Source organism: Hibiscus syriacus, unplaced genomic scaffold, assembly GCF_006381635.1.
Source record: "Hibiscus syriacus cultivar Baekdansim isolate YM2019G1 unplaced genomic scaffold, ASM638163v2 tig00110118_pilon, whole genome shotgun sequence".
Taxonomy (NCBI): Eukaryota; Viridiplantae; Streptophyta; class Magnoliopsida; order Malvales; family Malvaceae; genus Hibiscus; species Hibiscus syriacus.
Genome location: NW_024062595.1, coordinates 481,835 through 502,632, shown reverse-complemented (window position 1 = coordinate 502,632; position 20,798 = coordinate 481,835). Strand labels below are relative to the sequence as shown.

General features: G+C 36.9%; 2 protein-coding genes and 1 pseudogene across 2 annotated transcripts; 2 read left to right on the top strand and 1 right to left on the bottom strand.

Annotated features, from left to right (window-relative positions):
* The first annotated feature begins 760 nt into the window (after positions 1–760).
* LOC120215418 lies at positions 761–2,860 on the top strand. The gene is made up of 4 exons (XM_039213112.1): positions 761–1,064; positions 1,159–1,331; positions 1,808–2,000; positions 2,460–2,860. The coding sequence occupies exons 1-4, from the start codon at positions 986–988 to the stop codon at positions 2,684–2,686; spliced, it is 672 nt and encodes a 223-aa protein (XP_039069043.1). The 5' UTR covers positions 761–985; the 3' UTR covers positions 2,687–2,860.
* A 336-nt stretch (positions 2,861–3,196) lies between these two features.
* On the bottom strand, positions 3,197–16,299 carry LOC120215428 (annotated as a pseudogene).
* A 415-nt stretch (positions 16,300–16,714) lies between these two features.
* On the top strand, positions 16,715–20,074 carry LOC120215444. The gene is made up of 5 exons (XM_039213137.1): positions 16,715–17,287; positions 17,422–17,546; positions 17,598–19,046; positions 19,105–19,565; positions 19,710–20,074. The coding sequence occupies exons 1-5, from the start codon at positions 16,715–16,717 to the stop codon at positions 20,072–20,074; spliced, it is 2,973 nt and encodes a 990-aa protein (XP_039069068.1).
* Positions 20,075–20,798: the final 724 nt, after the last annotated feature.

Below are 20,798 nucleotides of genomic sequence, written 5' to 3'. Positions count from 1 at the left end.
TAATCTAAATACTTTTAACAATAATATTAAATAAAAGTAATAATAATAATTTTTCAACCTACCTTTTATATGAGCAAATCTTTATTCAACCTAATTACGTAAGAAGATATACCAAAACAGGGTAAGATTATATCCATCTATCTACATATAAACCCAAATAGGGTAAATTACAAATTCCATTACTAAATTTTATTCTCTCTCCTATTGTACTCACTGAATTTTTAAAAAAAAAATAATTTTCTCACTAAACTTAATACTTTGAGATTTTTTTTGCCACTCTGTTGCTGAGTAGTTAACGATGCTAAAAGGCTATGTTTTAAAAAACAAAATTTTCACCAAAATGATGTCATTTTTCATCTATATAAAAGCTCTATTACAACGGCGTTAGTGAGAAAACGGCTTAGTAAAAAAAAAATAATGTATTAAGTTCAATGAAAAAATTAAAAAGATTTAAAGTATAGTGAGTGAAATAGGAGGAAGAGTAAAGTTAAGTTGCAAGATTTGTAATTTACCCTATAAAAGAATACTCGTAGCCTCGTTTTGGTTATAAAGTCCAATCCAGTCGCTCTCCATCGAAAGCCCAAATTTAAGACCACATTCAGATCTCGCCACGTAAACAACATAATATTTAACACGTGGCGAGATCCTACAAGGCAGAGGGTGATAAGTGCGCACCCCTCTTAGGAAAGACTTAACCAACGTGAATTACAATTTTAGCCGCAGTGCGAAGCGGTCAGCGATCCCATTTTTTTTTTCTGTTTGTTTCGTTCTCACGCAAACAAAAGAAGATCAACTCCCATTTCTCTCATAATTTTCTTTTTTTTCTTTTTATTATTCTATTAACTTCGTTTACCAAAATATTTAATAAAATAGGAAGAAACCCGTAGGAAGGAAAGGTGCGTACTGCGCACTTTTCCTAATTTGTCTGCTTTAATCGTTCCTTTTTCCTTCCTCCTCGAATCTTTGGTATTCTTTTTGGCTCGCTATGTTGATTCGTAATCGGCTAAGTTGGAAACTTTTCTTTCGTTTTGTGATCTGGTGGATTTTCTTCAGCTGTTTTCCAGGTATATTAATTTTCCCGACAAACAAACACACGGAAGTTGTATGCAGTAGATTTGATGTTGATATGATTTTAATTTGTTTCTTTTTTTCCTTTAGGATTAATTTCATCGGCAGAAGTTACATTGGATTCGATTGAAATATTCAACACGCACGAGTGGCTACTAAGTCCGACGGTTTATTTCGCGTGCAAAGGAGAGAACAAGACGGTTTTGCCAGATGTCACCAAAAAAGACGTCGTCTATTATTTCAAGGGTGAAGAATCTTGGCAGGTTTTTATAATTTTCCCTGATTTTGAATCTTTTTTTAACTACTGTCGGTTAGTGTAAAATGAATTGATGTAATAAAGATCAGTGCTCATTGTTTCAGAAGATTTTCTTGGTCCTGTATTAATAGAGATGTCAAAACTTCAATTATGTCTAGCTTTATGAAATATGCAATCCCTATTGGAAACTTGGAAGAGTTGTAATCGTTTGAATTTTCTTCTCTATGGATGGCAACTTAATGTAAATTCTTGCATTATGTGTGTTGAATCAAAGGTTCTTTAGGGACTGGATTAACTCTTAGCTCTCTATGTTTTAATGATACATTGAGATTTGGGAGACAGAGGAAATAATTGACTAGGATGCCCATTTGAGTTTCACGTAAGTTTGGTCTGGATAAGGGTGCTATTACATTTTATATTAACTAAGCTCTTCCTGAGTTGTTTCCGAAGAGTAAATAAAATGCGTTATCTTTTTGTTTTCAGCCTCTTACTGAACTTGAAAGCAAAAAATGCAAGCGGTGTGGATTCTATGAGGAGGATACCTTGAAATCAGATGTATTTGATGAGTGGGAGTTTTGTGCTTCGGACTTCAATGCTACTGGGAAATATGTATTGTTCAAAGAAAAGGAACTAAATGCTACATTGAACTGTCAAGATTGCAAGTCTCTTCCAGCTGGTAAGAGGATTTTTTAGCTCTTCTCTCCTACTCTATGGTTTGGAACTGTTATGCCCTATCAATGGGCTTGTTGAGGGCATGCCTGATTCTCACTTCCTTTTCCTGTTACAAATTATTCCATTTTGAGTCATTGTTCTTGCATTAGATTTTCTGGTTCTTATTCTTCAAGTTAAAGTATTGCTGAAATTAAATTGTTTTCTTCGCCACATTTAACTAGGAAATCCGAAATTCCTTTGACATGATTAAAAGAGCTTAGGCATGCCGCCTGAGAGGTTTTAAGGCTGAAAATACAACTTATTCATCTAATCTCGTTTTCCTCTTATAGAATTGTTTTGAAATTGTTTGCTTAAGCTCTCCAGATTCAGATGTAGTGTTCCATTTGTACTATCCCAGTTTAATTTCAAATGCCATAAGGTCTTTCAATATATGCTGACAATGCTTTATTTTGCTGGGTGTTAGGTGCTACCGGTTCGGGTTTTGAAGTGGGTGATAATGAGAATAAAACGCGGGTTGCTATTATTGTACTGATTGTTCTGGCCGTTTTAATTTTAATAATAATTGTGATGGTGATGGCTTATAAATACTGGCAAAAGAAGAAGAGGCAACAAGACCAGGCTCGTTTCCTAAAGCTTTTCGAAGAAGGGGATGACCTTGACGATGAACTTGAGCTTAGTTCTTCATTATGATTAAATGACACGGTTACCTCCTGTACAGTAAGTTGACCTTTCATAAATTTTTCTTTTTGTGGAGAAAAATATATATATATATACTTCAACAGCTGTGTATTCTAGGTGGCTTAAGATAAGTATAATTGAGCATTGTGGCTCTGTTGTCACAGCTATTAGTTAAAGTCTGCCCACTTCCTATTGATGAAAATTGCGCTGTGTTTGAGACAACTATACGTTTAGATTTTGCAGCAAATATTGATAATTCAAGTGTTGAAAATTGCCTTTCATTTTTCTTATTTTCATAAATTAAACCGTCTGAAATTTTATTTCTTAAAGATCTACCCACCCAAATTTTGCACCATCTGTCACGCTTAAATTGAATGCGATTCATGAATTTTCTAATCTAATTTACACACCATAGATTGCCAAAGCTATTTGCATTGCACATTTCACAAATTGCAAATTCAACAATGTTAAATGAAACCTAGTAAACAAATGCGATTACGGATTTATTTGGGGGTTAAATATGAAACCAATAGTATAGCTCACATTGTAATAACACCATGTTAGAGAGTTCCCAAGAATATCAATCATTTTTTTAGGAGGTATCCGAGCAATCCGACTTTATCGGGTTTGTATGAACCTATCTCACTCTGATTTAAGCTTTAACTGTCTTTGATTGGATGATCTCGTACGACTTGTAAACCTTCCCACAAACTTCAAGACCTCGTCGATCAAAATCACGGGGATTGCAACGGCCAGAACCAACAGCCATTCATTAAAGCTTAATGGTACGATACCAAACACTTGAGCCAGGAATGGCACATAGAGGATCAAGAAGTGCAAGCCGAAGGAGACGGACATGGCAAGGAGGAGCCAAGGGTTGACCCATGGAGGCATCGTCAAGAGGCTTCCATCCTCGGAGAGGGCGTTAAGGGAGTTGAACATTTCAATGGCAACCAAAACAGAAAGGGAAAGGGTCATGGCTTTTACTTTGCCTCCTTGGAAGTAATCGCATGGATTATTTTCAAAGGAGAAGATTTGATTCCCAGCTGTGAATGATGAAACGGTGAAATTATTCCATGATGAGCACTGGTCCCAGTTGGCGAGCTGAGTATGTGACAAGGGTGTGGCCGTCACTGCTAAGATCGATACCAAAGAAGGAACCATGTGTGTACCAGACAATGAAGACACCAACAGTTGCTAGTCCGACGTATAGTCCAATCACCTGTGCGAAACAATGATGTAAAAGATCAAGAAGAACTAAATCAACAAGAAAAAAATACTTGATAAAATCAAGCAAAGGTCTAAACAAAGTTACCAGATAGCGGAATAAAATCCAAGCAGTGATGAGTGAATCATCACTTCTCCTAGGGGGTTTCTTCATGATGTCCTGTCCGGAGGATTGAATCCCAAAGCGGTTGCAGGTGGTCCATCCGTAACAAGATTAACCCAGAGAAGCTGGACCGGAATCAGACCCTCAGGTATACCTAATGCTGCTGTTAAGAATATGGAGGCAACCTCACCGATATTTGATGAGATCATGTACCTGAAATAATGTGTCTTAGCATCAAAGAACTCCAGAAATAAAATGATTATAGGCCACAATCAATATTCAAGCAAAGTGAGGAACCGTATCAAGATAAAAATTTATAGGCAACCTGATAAAAGCTTTCATATTGTTGTAAATGGATCTACCTTCAATAACGGCAGCAACAATAGTACTAAAATTGTCATCTGCCAACACCATGTCAGAAGCTTCCTTTGCAACCTGGCAATTGGAAAGAAAATAAATGATTTGAGGGGAAAATGGGAATATGAGATGGTGAAAAGAGAAAAAAGCAAGCAAGAACTAACTCGAACAAAGCACCATGAATGAGAGCAAACCATGGTCCTCTCCAACTAACTGGATGAAAAAACCACAGGTCTCCAAACACCCATCAATAATGATCTTCAAGTTTAATTTTGTTTTCATTTTTATTTTTAAATAATTAGAGTTTCATTCGGAACTCTCTAAAAAAACCTTATATGGAAGTGCACTTGAAAAGAAAATCCGCCTGCAATCAGTGAAGAATAAAATGAAAAAAATACCTCTGTTCCAGCAATGCCCATGGCAATCCCAATATCAGCCAGTTTAAAAGCAGGTGCATCATTTACTCCATCACCAGTCATAGCAACCACCTCTCCATCTTCCTTTAGCAATCTCACTATCTCCTGCTTGTGTCTTGGTTCAGCTCTGGAAAATAGAAGGCCACCACTTTGTCTCAGATGAGTTTTTTTATCCAACAGTTCCATAAACTCCTTCCCCGTTAAACTTTTTGGGCTGATGTCTTCCATGGGCCCGAAAACACCTATTTCACGGCATACAGCTTCTGCTGTATTTTTATTATCTCCAGTGATAACCATAACACAGATACCAGCTGCTTTACAGTCCTCAATTGCCTGATGGACCTCTTGGCGTGGAGGGTCCTAAAAACATTTAACGGCACCATCCAGCAGAGTTACTTCACCGTGGAAACATATAATAAAAAGAATTATAAGCAAAGACAGTGATTAGAAACTTTGCAACTCACCCTCAGTCCAACCAAGCCAACAAAAGTGAGATTGCTCTCAATTGATGAATAGTCGGAAGGGTCGTGTAATAGGCTATGTGCTGGATGATCATCACTGCCGTCATAGGTTTCAAACTCAGGGAGCTCATCTTTGTATGCAAAACCCAAGCAACGCAATGCGCTGCTCGACATATCTTGAAGAGCATTGGAAACAAGGATCCTTGAATTTTGATCAAGTGGTACAACAGAACCATCACGCAATTGCATCTTTGAGCTTCTCTCAAGTAAGTTCTCTACAGCTCCCTGCCAAAGTCCGTAATTCAAGTTATTTACTGTGAATGATAAAATAAACATGGAAATTAAAGTTTAGATATATGAAAAATTAATATATACCAAGCTGATGTTAAACAGCAGCAATAAGTATCATACATGATTCAAATCCCTATCATGCCCATCTATTCTTCAAGTTAAAGAGCAAAAAACTAACATCTAAACATAGGAAAAAGGAAAATAATCTGCAAGAAAAACAAGCATTTGCCAGTGGTTCGCAACATAATCAAATGCCGAAAAATAACAAGTATGTTTTTCATGTAAGAAATCATGAGTGAGATAGAAATAGTACCTTCACTAACAATAACCTTTTTCCCGATTTGGACTTGACAATAACACCCATGGACTTCCTATCACGATCAAACTCAAGGGTTGCAATACGATGCTCATACTCATTCCACCACTGGCAACAACCTTAAGATCATATTAAGTAACATATGTAAGTTACAAGTCTTAATGCTAGAAAAGGACTAAGAAAAGAAACAGTAAAGTATTTGAAAATCTAGCATACGTAGAACATCATTGCTAGCTGCTCCACCACTATAGGATCCCTTTGGAAGGCCAATTTTCTCTACTAGAACCTGCATAGGGATGAACCAGAAGTGAAGTTACTATAAGCCTACTTTCAGAGCCGTTATAGATCAACAAATATATATATATATATATATATCAAATACATTGATGAAAACCTCAGTGAAAATTGACATCATGCTCTAAACGTAATAATCACAATTTTAACTGCATAGCAAATTCAAATAAGAGAAGGTTGTGTCAACACACATTTTTCGTCCTACTAGGATTCAAACTCCTAAAAATAGGATAGAATTTTAGGATTCAAACTCCTAAAGATATGATAGAATTTTGCTAGGATTCAAAAAATAGGATAGAATTTTATGATTTAGACTCCTAAAGATAGGATCCACAAGTACTATAAATAGCCATTGTAACTCACCATTGTAAGACACGATTTTACACACAAAACACAGAGGAAAGCACGGAAAATACAAAGGCAAAGTTGTTGTAAACGATTCGAAAAGGAAATAAAAGGTAGCATCTTTTTTTACATTGGTTCGTTCATTTCTCGCATGTGCACGTTATTTTTCTTGAGATTTGGTTCGAATAACCCAAAACGTGGGTTGCGCCGATGACTAAAAAGGGGTGGGATTTCGAAGTTTCGAACCTAGATCCACCCCCGAGGCGTGTTCATTTTTTAAAATATTTAATTCTCCCCCCTAAATCATTTTTTTCCTACTTTATTATTCTTGTTATATATGCATATTACTTTCTATTAATTTTATTATATATGTATATGTTTTTTTATTAGTGTTATTATATATATATATTTATATATTTCCTATTTTGCATGTATATATGTATATTACTTTTGATTTTCTTTTTTTTATTATTATTTTACTTATATATATATGCTTTTACTTTTTTATATATTTTACTCATTTATTTATCTATTTTTATATTTATCCTATATTTTATGTTTTTATATTCTTTTACTTGTTTTATTTATTTATTTGCATTATCATTTTATTTTTATTTAGTTGTTTGCTATGCATATATTAGTGTTATTGTTTTTTTATTTTATATATTCTATTCATTTATATTTACTTTATTTCTTTCTTAATCTCCTTATTTTATTTGTTTTACTTTATTTATCATTTATTCATCTCTTCTAACCCATATTTTGACTTTTAAAGGGTATATTTGTAAATCCGTCAAAGGTAAGTAATTTTGGATCATTATTATATCTTTTAATTTAACTTGTTATTTTTCTTAATTAAGACAACTGGAAATTACGTAGTACCGAAAGGGCGGTTCAAGGGTGCTAATCCTTCCTTGACCGTAACCGACTCCCGAGCCCGACATATTTCTGGTAAGACGCAGATCAGGTAAGAAATAGGGTATCCAATCAACCCATTTATCTTTAAATAAATGATCGGTGGCGACTCCAATCCACATTTTTCAAGTCGAAGCCCAATTCTGGGGCCCAACCGAAAGACGGTGGCGACAGCTTGGCGACTCCGCTGGGGACACAGGTAAGTGAGTCAGGCTAAGGTAATTTCCAGTTGTCTTTTTAATGAAAAGGGTAAGTTTAAATTTTAAGGTAACATTTCGATCCTTATTACTTACTTTTGATTATATTTTCGAGTAAATAGTTGTACTGACCATTTTTTTTTAATGATTTCAGTCCTTAAAGATTTTTCATCTAGGGATCTAAACCCGAGCTCCAAACCCTATTTTAAGTGGGGGTGAAAGCGACGCCTTCGTGTGAATTTATTCACCGTGCGGGCCTAGCAAGTAGCCTTCGGGATTCATATACCTTATGTCTTCGTGTGAATTTATTCACCGTGCGGGCATAAGGGAATGTGTTCTCTCGAGTTTAACTTAGTCCACACAAGCCTGTGATGGGTTTAGGACTAAGGGTCTGGTAAGCCCAAAGGGGCACCGGTAAGGAGAACTCGGGTACCGTTTTTAGAACCTAAACTGGGAGACCATGGAGAATCAGAGCCTACCCCAAAACCACATTTCCGAAACATAGGATATTTTTACCTTAACCATGTCTTTTTTTTCCTTTCGTTATTTATTTATTTATTTTACTAACATTTCTGCCTTTGCGTTTGGTTTTTTTAGCATTTGCATCATAACAAGAGGCTATTGATCCTTAAAAAGCGTTTGTTACACACAAAATAATCTGAATTAATGGACAAAGGTGTTGTAATACAAGAGATTAAGAACTCCGAGGCACGACTATGGTCCGAGATGACTCAGAAAGAGAAGGGAGACAGTCTTCAGGGGAACTACGTGTCAGAGCTGGTTAGCTATGCCTCTGTCAGCCTGAAACAAAATGATGTCCAAGAGTTTTGAAACATTTGGGACAGTTGGAAGAATGACAGAAAGCAGAAGTTCAACCAACGATATGGTGATATTGCCCTCTTACTTCATGTCAAGACTGATGAGCCCCTGCTCCGAGCACTGATTCAATTCTGGAACCCAGGATATAGTTGCTTAACCTTTAACCGGAAGGACATGGTGCCCACTATCGAAGAGTATACCACACTACTGCACTGTGAAAGCATCAGACTAGAGAAGACATATATCAAACATATCAAGGGTCAGCCTTTAAAGAACGGACTGACCAAGATTGTAGGGGTTGATGAAAAGTGGGTGACTGATAGACTCCAACACAAAGGTAGCGGGGAAGGAATCGAGTGGATCCATATAAAGAAACTAATGAAGAACCACCCTGATGAATGGAAGACTATAGATCTTTTTGTACTGGGTCTGTACGGTTTGATTATCTTTCCGAAGACCTTGGGGTGCATCAACGCAGCCGTAGTAGAACTATTTGAACAACTTCCAAGGCGAGTCAACCCAACGTCGACCATCTTAGCCGAGACCTTTCGGTCTCTTAATCATTACAGAAGAACTGGTGGAGGAAGGTTCATTGGATGTGTTCAGCTCCTTCAAGTCTGGATTCACAACCACTTCTGGAAGACTAATGGGGTTGCCTACCGCCGATTCAGCACTACCTATTCACCATTAGGAGAGTTCATCACTATGAAATGGCATGAAGGCGCTTCGAAGGAAGAATGGATGAAGGTCTTCACTCATCTTCAAGACCGGGATATTACTTGGAGAGCCCCCTGGTTGTTCCTCAGTGACGTTCTTTTCCGATTTGGGGATTCTGACACTATGATCTTACTTGGACTTTGGGGTGTAGTTGGGTATGCTTCGTTGTTGGCACTTAGACAGTATGAGGAATGTCAGTTTATCCCAGTAACATACGGATTATCTACATCAGAGTTTGTGTATCAAAGTGATAGTTATAAGAAGAGGATCAAAGAGGCAACCGAGTCATGGAAGAAAGTATCCCAGATGGATGTCGTGGCTGCCAGAGATATGCTTACTCCAGATTATATGGAGTGGCGAAGATTGAGAAAGAATGATAGCATCCCGATACCAGACTGTGAAGACACCCGGACCATGGAGGAACATCTCAGGCCTGTCCCTTCTGAACTTGAGATAGTCAAGGAAGAGTTTGAAGCTGTGAATAATGAGCTGAAATAGAGAGTTAAGGAACTTGAAGCTGAATGTTATCAATGGAAACTAGATGTCGATTCTCAGAAAGATAGAGCAGACAAACTGGAAAGGGAGCAGAAAATAGTCTATTTTGAGCTTGAAGACTTGAGAAATGGGTACCAAGATAAAGTCAAGGATAACTCCTGAGAATCCAAATGGTTGATCTGGAGAAACAACATGAGAAAGATGGTAAAGCAATAGCTTCAAAAAACAAGCGAGTGAGCTTCAGATAGTGCCCTTCGACGGGGGTTTGCAGTGGCGTTTCCGTTGGGAGCAAGCACAACAAAGGGTGAAGGCCAGAGAAGTAGTCATTTGAGATTTCCTGGATCGAGTACAGAAGGCAGCTCGCCATCTACACGGCCTAGCAAGGGAAGCTGGAGTGGTCCAACAAGGCATACAACCAGTGACAGATGAAAACAGAAGACTTGTCAACCTGTTGGAAGCTGTTCGGGGTCTAGAGGATTTAGTCCGAATGTACCTTTGATTGTTTTTATGTCTCTTACAAGATAAAACATTTTTGTCGAAATAAGGATTATTTATAATAATGGGCACTTTTCTGGATCAATGCCTCGAACATTTCATGCATTTTTTTCATTTTGCGTTGTGCATCTACATTTCATTTTTAAGCATTTTCATAAACATGAAATTTCTTCATGGAGGATTCGATGAAGTGGTTTTAACCACATGACACCACATGGAAGCAAGATTGTAACATCAAAAGAAAAAAATGAAAACAATACAGTGGGAGCCTGATCAGCTGATTGTAGGACAAAGCCTGCCAGGATGATCTAAGAAAAAAAATCCCCATATCCTAAGGGCTACGATGTTGAAGCTGTTAGCTGTTACCACATAAGAAGCCCCAAACATTCCTGTGAAAACTGTAAGGCGCTTGCCGAAGAAGGGGGCATGGCATATACCATTTGTACTTAGAGGATTGTTTTGTTTGAACACGTCTTTGATCTTTCATGTTTGCTTAATCTTTTAAATGATTGAATTTATGCTGCTTTCTAAGGTGGAGCAATTGAACAAATTTTAATCTTTAGTTCTTCGAATATTAAATGAATTAATAATTCTTTTAATTCTTCAAGAATTATAGATTTTTGACATATGGAAAGATTAGACATTTCTTACCCTGTCTCAAACCCCAGAATAAAATACCTTGATTCTTTGCCCAAAACAAATCGTGGTAATTACCAAAAGATAAAATTTTGACATTACCTCCTTTTGAAATTCTTGAACATTGCCTTTATCTTTTTGATACACTCATACCTTTCTTTGAGTCAATAAGATCACACCACTGCCATTTTTAGACTCAAAAATAACCTTTCTTACCATTAAAACCCAAGGCATTGAGTTGTTCATTTTAACATGAGCATTCTTCTAAAGAACCAACTTGGGGCATCTCGCGGGGAGCCTGAACATTGAGACATCTGGGAAAAAAGAAGAAGAATTCATTCGAAATAATTCTATCATACATTAATTACACTATTTTCATGTGAATAGAATTAATCTTGAAAATCTATCCCCCTAGGGATACCTCCTCTATGAAGATTTATATGTATGAAATGATGAACGACTTTCTTTCTTTATCCCTTCACAACAGGAGAAAAAATATATCCCTTGTGTCCCCTTTTGAGCGTGTAGTATTTTTCTTCTGATTCAACCCTAACCAAGGATCACCCTCCACACTGAGGGGCAAGGTGGAAGAAATATGCTCACATGAGCGAAGACATTGATTCAGATGAGATACCAAAAGGTGAACCAAATACCAAGTGCAAAGATTCAATCAGAACAAAAAGGGCAAAAACAAAAAAGAAAAGAAGCAAAAAAGAAGAACAAAAAAAGAAAGAACAAAAATCAAAAAGAAAAAGGGACAAAAAAAGCACATGCAAATATTCCCTAAAGACAAATGGTACATCAAGGTTCAAACTATGAGATTGATTAAACACAATCATTCCCGAATCACTGAATCACTTCACTCGAAGATCATAGAGTATCAAGAGAGAGAAACATTTTGAGCAAGATTGAAGGCATCAGAATGAATTGATCATTAGTTCAACACCCTGAAACACTTGTTTGGGCCTATTTATCCTTTTCTTTCATAACCATGAACCCTAGCCTATATTACATGCCTTAAAAGTCCATTCTAATCATACATGGATTTCTAAACAGAAGAGAATATCTTCAGATTTCATCCCGCCCATTAGGATTAATCTTTGTTTGCAAAAAACAATGTAATTAATGCATGGTAGAGAAAAATAACAAAGGGGGGTTCAAGACGTAAATCCTGAATAACGTCTTGAAACCAAAGGAGGATTCGAGTTGAAAACCTGAAAAGGCGGCTCAAATATAAAAATTTTGCAACTGAGGCGATCACACAAATTCCTTGATAAGGCATCGCACAATCCAAATGTGACTATGAAAGCTGGGAGTCGGAGAACACTTCCAGTAGAGGAGCATGCAATCACCCCATCAAACCTTTGAGCATCAAATACCAAACCTTTGACCAAACATAATAACCTGAGACCTTTTTATCATTTCCTTACTTAACCATTTCCCAAAGATAGCTTTGATCTTGGCACATGTCAAATAGCTATAATTTATTGAAGGATTAACAGTGTAATTAAACATTTGATATCCAATGAACTCTAGTTTTATGATTCGTCTCAATTGTAAAACCGTGAAAGGACAATATTTTCAAAACTTTTGATTAAACATTTTTCGAAACTCTTTATTGATATTTTCATAACTTTGAAAATAAAAGAGAAAGAAAAACATTTTTTTTTCAAACAAGACAGTCTCTCTAGAATGGATCTTGGTAAATGACATGTGACTCTTAGACACAAAACTCATGCTCAGAATCAATGTTGAAGCAAGAAATGAGGAACATTTGGGGCATCTTTGGAGATTCAACATCAAATATTGGGGTATTTTTGGATATTGGGGTATCATTTGGGGATTCAACATCCTAATGCAAATTATCAGACCTTTCTCAAGAGATAAAATATAACCAATTCATGTTACATGCATCTTATGCATACATTTTAGAGCATCATATTTATCATTTTCCACATACATAATTTTTTTCAGCTTTTAGAGTCAAGTTTCAACTTCAAGACGAAGGATACTCGATTCAAAAACATCTTTAAAGATTCATGTTGGTTGCTTAACTCAACAGCAAGAAGCTACACTTGGACCAACTCGACAGATTGAAAGTTTCTCTCGAAACAACACAATTTGCTCGAGAGTGGATTTCAACTTCACGACGAAGGATATCTAGCTCGAAGCCAAACTTCACAATAAAGGAGTCTCCACGATTTCAACTTCACGGCGAAGGGAATTGTGTCCACCCGCAACATACAATACTTGGATTTCAACTTCACGACGAAGGATATTCAAGTCAAGGCTCAACTTCACAACGAAGTGGCCATCTGCGATTTCAACTCCACGATGGAGGATATCGTGCCACTCAAGACAACACAAGTTCAACTTCACAACGAAGGGACGGCTGGTTGTCAACGAACAACTTTCCAATTTCAAAGCTGATTTTCCACGACGGAGGATATCATGCTACCTATGACAACACAAGTTCAACTTCACAACGAAGGGACGGCTGGTTGTCAACAACAATTTCCCAGTTTCAGGGCCAATTTCAACTTCACAGCGGAGGATATTGGACCCAAGACAGCACAAGCTCAACTTCACAGCAAAGGGGCGGCTGACTGTCAACAAACAATTTCGGAGCCAATCTCAACTTCACAACGAAGGATATTGGACTCGAGACAACACAAGTTCAACTTCACAACGAAGGGATGGCTGGTTGCAACAAACAATTTTCCGGTTCCAGAGCCAATTTCAACTTTACGACGGAGGATATTGGACTTGGAACAATGCTACTTACTTGGATTTCAACTTCACGACGAAGGATATCCAACTCAAAGAAGGATTATTTGCCATCAAAATTGTCGAGTTCGACTCCATTCAGCTCGATGACACATCAATCGCACTACTTTTCGGTTGCAGTCGAGGTTTTCAAGTCGAGGAGAGGACCTGGGTTAGCCGTGCCTTAGTGACAAGCAAACATTTTCAAACAGCATAGCTTAAGTCAAGAAAAAGCTATCTGTCAATGAAGATTTCTCAGTTCTATTCCGATCCAAGGTCTTTAAACCGAGAAGAAGACCGAAGGGTAACGGGAAGCCACGTGCTGATTCAAATTCCGAACTACGGCTTTAATTTCATATCATTTCAAGATGAACTCAACTTCACGATGGAGGAGTCATCCGTAACTCAATTCGACAGGGAGTTATTGAAACATCAGAGTCAATTTTCAACTCCACTGAACGAAAAGTGTGTCTTTTAATCTTTGCCCTATCCCCGTTACACGACTATGGGCAAAGAGGGGCAGCTGTCAACACACATTTTTCGTCCTACTAGGATTCAAACTCCTAAAAATAGGATAGAATTTTAGGATTCAAACTCCTAAAGATATGATAAAATTTTGCTAGGATTCAAAAAATAGGATATAATTTATGATTTAAATCCTAAAGATAGGATCCACAAGCACTATAAATAGCCATTGTAACTCACCATTATAAGACACGATTTTACACACAAAACACAGAGGAAAGCACGGAAAATACAAAGGCAAAGTTGTTGTAAACGATTCGAAAAGGAAATAAAAGGTAGCATCTTTTTTTACATTGGTTCGTTCATTTCTCGCATGTGCACGTTATTTTTCTTGAGATTTGGTTCGAATAACCCAAAACGTGGGTTGCGCCGATGACTAAAAATGGGTGGGATTTCGAAGTTTCGAACCTAGATCCACCCCCGAGGCGTGTTCATTTTTTAAAATATTTAATTCTCCCCCCTAAATCATTTTTTTCATACTTTATTATTCTTGTTATATATGCATATTACTTTCTATTAATTTATTATATATGTATATATGTTTTTTTATTAGTGTTATTATATATATATTTATATATTTCCTATTTTGCATGTATATATATGTATATTACTTTTGATTTTCTTTTTTTTATTATTATTATTTTACTTATATATATATGCTTTTATTTTTTTATATATTTTACTCATTTATTTATCTATTTTTATTTATCCTATATTTTATGTTTTTATATTCTTTTATTTGTTTTATTTATTTATTTGCATTATTATTTTATTTTTATTTAGTTGTTTGCTATGCATATATTAGTGTTATTGTTTTTTTATTTTATATATTCTATTCATTTTATATTTACTTTATTTCTTTCTTAATCTCCTTATTTTATTTGTTTTACTTTATTTATCATTTATTCATCTCTTCTAACCCATATTTTGACTTTTAAAGGGTATATTTGTAAATCCGTCAAAGGTAAGTAATTTTGGATCATTATTTTATCTTTTAATTTAACTTGTTATTTTTCTTAATTAAGACAACTAGAAATTACGTAGTACCGAAAGGGCGGTTCAAGGGTGCTAATCCTTCCTTGACCGTAACCGACTCCCGAGCCCGACATATTTCTGGTAAGACGCAGATCAGGTAAGAAATAGGTTATCCGATCAACCCATTTATCTTTAAATAAATGATCGGTGGCGACTCCAATCCACATTTTTCAAGTCGAATCCCAATTTCGGGGCCCAACCGAAAGACGGTTGCGACAGCTTGTAACAAACCTTGACCGCTGCCTCAGTCGGCATTCCATGAGCTAAAAACTTATGGTCAGAATTTGTTACACCAGCATCATTACAAATAGAAGAAATATTGGCAATTGTTTCAAGATTAGCATCCATTCCGCTACTTGGCCAATCATGTATTTTCCCATCAGAAGGATTATACGTTGTGCCATCAACTCTAAAACTTCGCAAACTACTCGCATCACCCCCCATAGCCACAAGCTTGGCTACTGCCATCTGATTGGTCGTCAAGGTCCCCGTTTTATCAGAGCAAATGACGGTAGTACAGCCTAATGTCTCGACACTTGGCAACTTCCTCACCAGTGCGTTCTTTTGAGCCATTTTTCGAGTCCCAAGTGCTAAACAAGTAGTAATAACTGCGGGCAGTCCTTCTGGAATGGCCGCAACAGCCAATGCTACAGCGATTTCAAAATAATATGTACATTTCTCGAACGAAAACTTGAAATTCCTAGGCCAACCATCAATATACTCCCAACTGAGAAAATATTTGACATTAATTAACCAAACGAAAGCACAAATTAACCCTATTATCATCGTCAGAACCTCTCCGAACTCATTAAGCTTTTTCTTTAACGGCGTATCTTCTTCGCTCTGTGCCGCCACGTGGATCTGAGTATGAACTTTACCTATCTCTGTTTCCATCCCAATTTGCGTAACCAAACAGATGCAATTTCCGTTCACCACCGTAGTTCCCGCGAAAACTATGCTCCTTTTGCCTTGAATATCAGCATCTTCATTAACTAACTTGTTCGTTTTATTAACGGCCTTGCTCTCACCCGTCAATGAACCTTGCTCGACTCTCAAAGTTGAACTAACTAACTCCAAAACCCTCATGTCAGCAGGGACTTTATCCCCTACTTTGAGTTCCACGACATCACCGGGAACAAGCTCTTTGGCCGGCAAATTAGGGATTTTGATTCCATCACGAATCACAGTGGCTTTTGTCATGGCCCTGGAGGGAAATTAGGAATTGGGGGTCAAGAATTAGGGATTGTGAGTCAGGAAATTAGGAATTAGAAAAAAGAATTAGAGATTTATAATGATAAAAGAGGGGAAATGGAAAAATTACCTGATGCAGTTAAAATTGAAGAAAGGATTGAGTTACAGCAGCAAGCAAGGACTAAGGAAGGGTGAATCACGGCTGAAGGAAGCAAGGACAATCGGTTAAGGTTGTTAAGGAATAGTCTAATATATATATATATGAATTGTAAGTAAAATCTAGGGTTATGAATGAAAATTAAGAGTACGTTTTCTGTAAACCTACATTTTCTTCTTCTGCAATCCTTTCTCACAATTCTCAGGTGCAAATATGACAATTGGTAATCAGAGTTAAGTTAGTGATCCCAAACAAATCTACACACTGGGTAAAACAAAAAAGATGAAAAAGACTGGAACCGTGGAGGTACAAGAGCAAGCAATAGAGGTTAAGGATGAAGAGGCCTTACTATCTTGGTGGGCTGGACAGAAAGCAGAGCTGGAGGGAAGGATACAAACATTGGAAGAGGGAATGACTAAAAATAGAGGCTATCTGCAGAGAATCCTACAGCTGGTCAATCAGGCAGCTGAGAAAAAAGATTCACCTCGGTCAGAAAGGAGTCAACCACCAGCAGCTGCAAAACAAAACAAAGATGAAGGTAAACTTCCATGTTTGGTTACTGTTCTTGGTGAGCATGAGAAGTATACATTTAAGACTGGTGAACCTGGAATATTAGCTCATAAACCTGTTAATACACCTCCACTTTGTGAAAATCAACCTCATGCTAGTTTGGATGTGCAAAAGTTAAAAATGGGAGGAAACACAACAAAAATGGGAGAATCATCCATTGGGGAAGATGTTCATTCAAGTTATGTTTTCAGACCAAAAATAGAACTCCAAATGTTTGATGGAACAAATCCTAAAAGCTGGGTAAAAAATGTCAGAAGTATTTCTCAATCTTTAGAGTACTTGAAGGTCAGAAAGTAGAATTAGCTACCATGTATTTAATAGGGAAGGCTGAGACCTGGTTTGATGGCTATATAGCTCAGAAACATAAGGTGAACTGGCATGAATTTACAGCAGATATATGTCATAGATTCTGTGATTAGAATTGTAATGACATTGTGGAGGAGTTTAACAAGCTGATTCAAAATAATTCTGTGGAAGATTATCATGAGAAGTTTGATGACTTGAGGTCTTACATGCTGCAGTATAGTCCATTCTTGGAGGAATGGTATTTTGTTTCAAGTTTCTTGAGTGAATTAAAAGAATAAATTAAGCACAGGGTTAAAGTTCATAATCCCACAACTTTAGATACTGCTTTTAGATTGGCTAAATTGGTTGAATTAACTTGGGAGGTGGAAAACAGGAAACTGAGGTTTCAGCCTAAGATAGTATCTACAGGACAGAGCCCTAATTACAAGGGTCCTCAAACTACCTTGAGTCAATCACAAAAAGGAACTGCTCAAAATTTAAATAAGAGTAAACCATCATTGGTGGAATATAGGAGGACACATGGACTATGTTATAAATGTGGAGGAAAGTTCAGTCCAGGACATCAATGTAAGGTTAAGCAGCTAAATTCAATGGAGGAGTTAGAGGATACAGGAAAGCTGGAAAAAAGAAATAATGAGGTAGTGACAACAGGTCTTGATCCTGTAGAGGGAGAATTGGAAATTTCTATTAATGCCATAACTGGGCAGACATGCTACAACACACTGAGGATTCAAGGGCACATATCAAGAAAACCTCTAAACATTCTCATAGATAGTGGGAGCACACACAACTTTATATCTGGTCAGTGGTCAAAGGAAGGAGTGGAATTGGAGCAAACTAATCCCTTGACTATTACAGTTGCTAATGGTGAAAAGTTGTACAGTTCAGCTATGAGTAAAAAGTTAAAATGGGGAATACAAGGTTCTCAGTTTGAATATGATTTTAGAGTTCTAACTCTAGGAGGGAGTGACATGGTTCTTGGAGTGGACTGGATGAAAAAGTATAGCCCATTATTGATGGATTTCATTCATATGACTTTGAGTTTTCAAAAAGATGGGGAAAAAATTACTTTAAGAGGAGGACAAAATTCACCCATTATTAAATTGATTTCAGACAGTAAGTTGCAGAAGTTGATGGAGAAGAACAGTGACATATCAGGAGAAATTTTTATGTTAAGTGGGGAGATCAACACTGAGATGGTACCTGTTGAACTACATGATTTATTAGAAGAATATTCAGTTGTTTTTGAGGAACCAAAAGGGATGCCACCCCTAAGGGAGCATGATCATTCCATTACACTAAAAAAGGGTACAGAAGCAGTGAACATTAGACCTTATAGGATGCCCTATCATCAGAAGTCAGAAGTGGAAAAACAAATTAAAGAAATGTTGCCCTCTTCCATAATTCAAACCAGTAAAAGCCCTTTTACCTCACCCTGTTTGTTAGTAAAGAAGAAGGATGGTAGTTGGAGGATGTGTATAGACTATAGGCAGCTGAATGCCTTAACTATAAAAAACAAGTTTCCAATTCCTGTGGTAGAATATTTTCTGGATGAGTTGACTGGAGCAGCCTACTTTTCTAAACTGGATTTGAGATCAGGATACTGGCATATTAGAATTACTCCTGAAGACATTCCTAAAACAGCCTTTAGGACTCACCATGGCCACTTTGAGTTTAAGGTTATGCCTTTTGGATTAACAAATTCCCCAATAACTTTTCAGGCATTAATGAACAAGCTGTTTGGTCCTTATTTAGGAAAATTTGTACTGGTTTTTTTATGACATACTTATTTACAGTTATGATCTAAAGAGCCATGTTAGGCATCTTAGGGCTGTTTTGGAAGTTCTAAAGAAGAATCAGTTGTTTGCTAAAAGAACAAAATGTTTCTTTGGTCAAAAGAAGGTGGAATATTTGGGTTACATTATATCTAAGCAAGGGGTGGCTATTGATCCAGCAAAGATACAAGCAATGCAGCAGTGGAAGTTGCCAAAAACTCTTAAATCCTTGAGAGGTTTCCTTGGGTTGACAGGATATTATAGAAGGTTTATAAAAGGATATGGAGAAATTACCAAGCCCTTAACTATCATGCTTAAGAAGGACCAGTTTCAATGGACAGGGGAAAGTAAAGTTGCTTTTGAACTTTTAAAGAATGCAATGTGTCATGCTCCTGTTTTAGCACTACTTGATTTCAGTAAAAGCTTCTGTTTGGAAACAGATGCAAGTTCTAGAGGAATAGGGGCAGTTTTATCTCAAGAAGGTAGACCAGTGGCCTATCTTAGCAAGGCTTTGGGACTCAAACAATTGGATTTATCCATTTATGAAAAAAATTATTTAGCCATACTCATGGCTATTTCCAAATGGAGACATTACTTGGAATGAGGGCCTTTTATTATTAAAACAGATCATAAAGCTCTTAAACATTTGCTGGAACAGAAGCTAACTACTTCAATACAGAAAAAAGGGCTTACAAAATTGTTGGGACTGGATTATGTAATTCAGTACAGAAAAGGTAGACACAATTTGGCAGCAGATACATTATCTAAGAGAGATGAGGATGAAGTAGAATTACAGCAAATGAGTACTACTGTTGTCATTCCTACTTGGGTTCAGGAGGTTGAACAGAGTTACCAAAATGATCCTATGGCTGTAGAATTGGTCACTAAGTTAGCTATCTCTAATCAGGATGCAACAGACTGGAATTATTCTGCAAGTATCCTAAGATACAAGGGTAAGGTTTATATTGGACAGAATGGTTCCCTAAGATAACAGATCTTACAAGCTTTACATGACTCACCCCAAGGTGGTCATTCTGGTATACAAGCTACCTACCACAAGGTGAAATCCTATTTTTATTGGAAAGGGATGAAAAACATGGTTAATAGCTATGTGCAGCAGTGTGATGTCTGCCAAAGAATTAAGGATGAACATGTGTTGAAACCAGGATTACTACAACCTCTTCCAATTCCCCAACAAGCTTGGAAATTTGTTAAAATAGATTTTATTGAGGGTCTTCCCACTTCTAACAGGTACAATTGTATCCTAGTTATTATTGATAAGTTTACCAAGTATGCCCATTTTCTACCTTTGGTACATCCTTTTACTGCAGCAGATGTAGCAAAAATATATTTGGATCAGATTTATAAATTACATGGACAACCAAAGATTGCTTTATCTGATAGGGACAAGATTTTTACCAGCCTTTTTTGGACATAATTAATGAAGTTACTGGGAACTAAAGCCTTATTCACTACAACCTACCACCCAGAAACTGATGGCCAAACAGAAAGATTGAACCAGTGTTTAGAACAATATTTGCGTGGGATGTGTTTTATGAAGCCTACTAATTGGAGTAAGTGGTTATCACAAGCTGAATGGTGGTATAATACAAGTTTCTATACTGTCTTGGGAACAACCCCATTTACAACTTTATATGGATATACTCCTCCTACTATGTCATGGCTAACAGACTCTAGAGTGGAAGATGTACAAC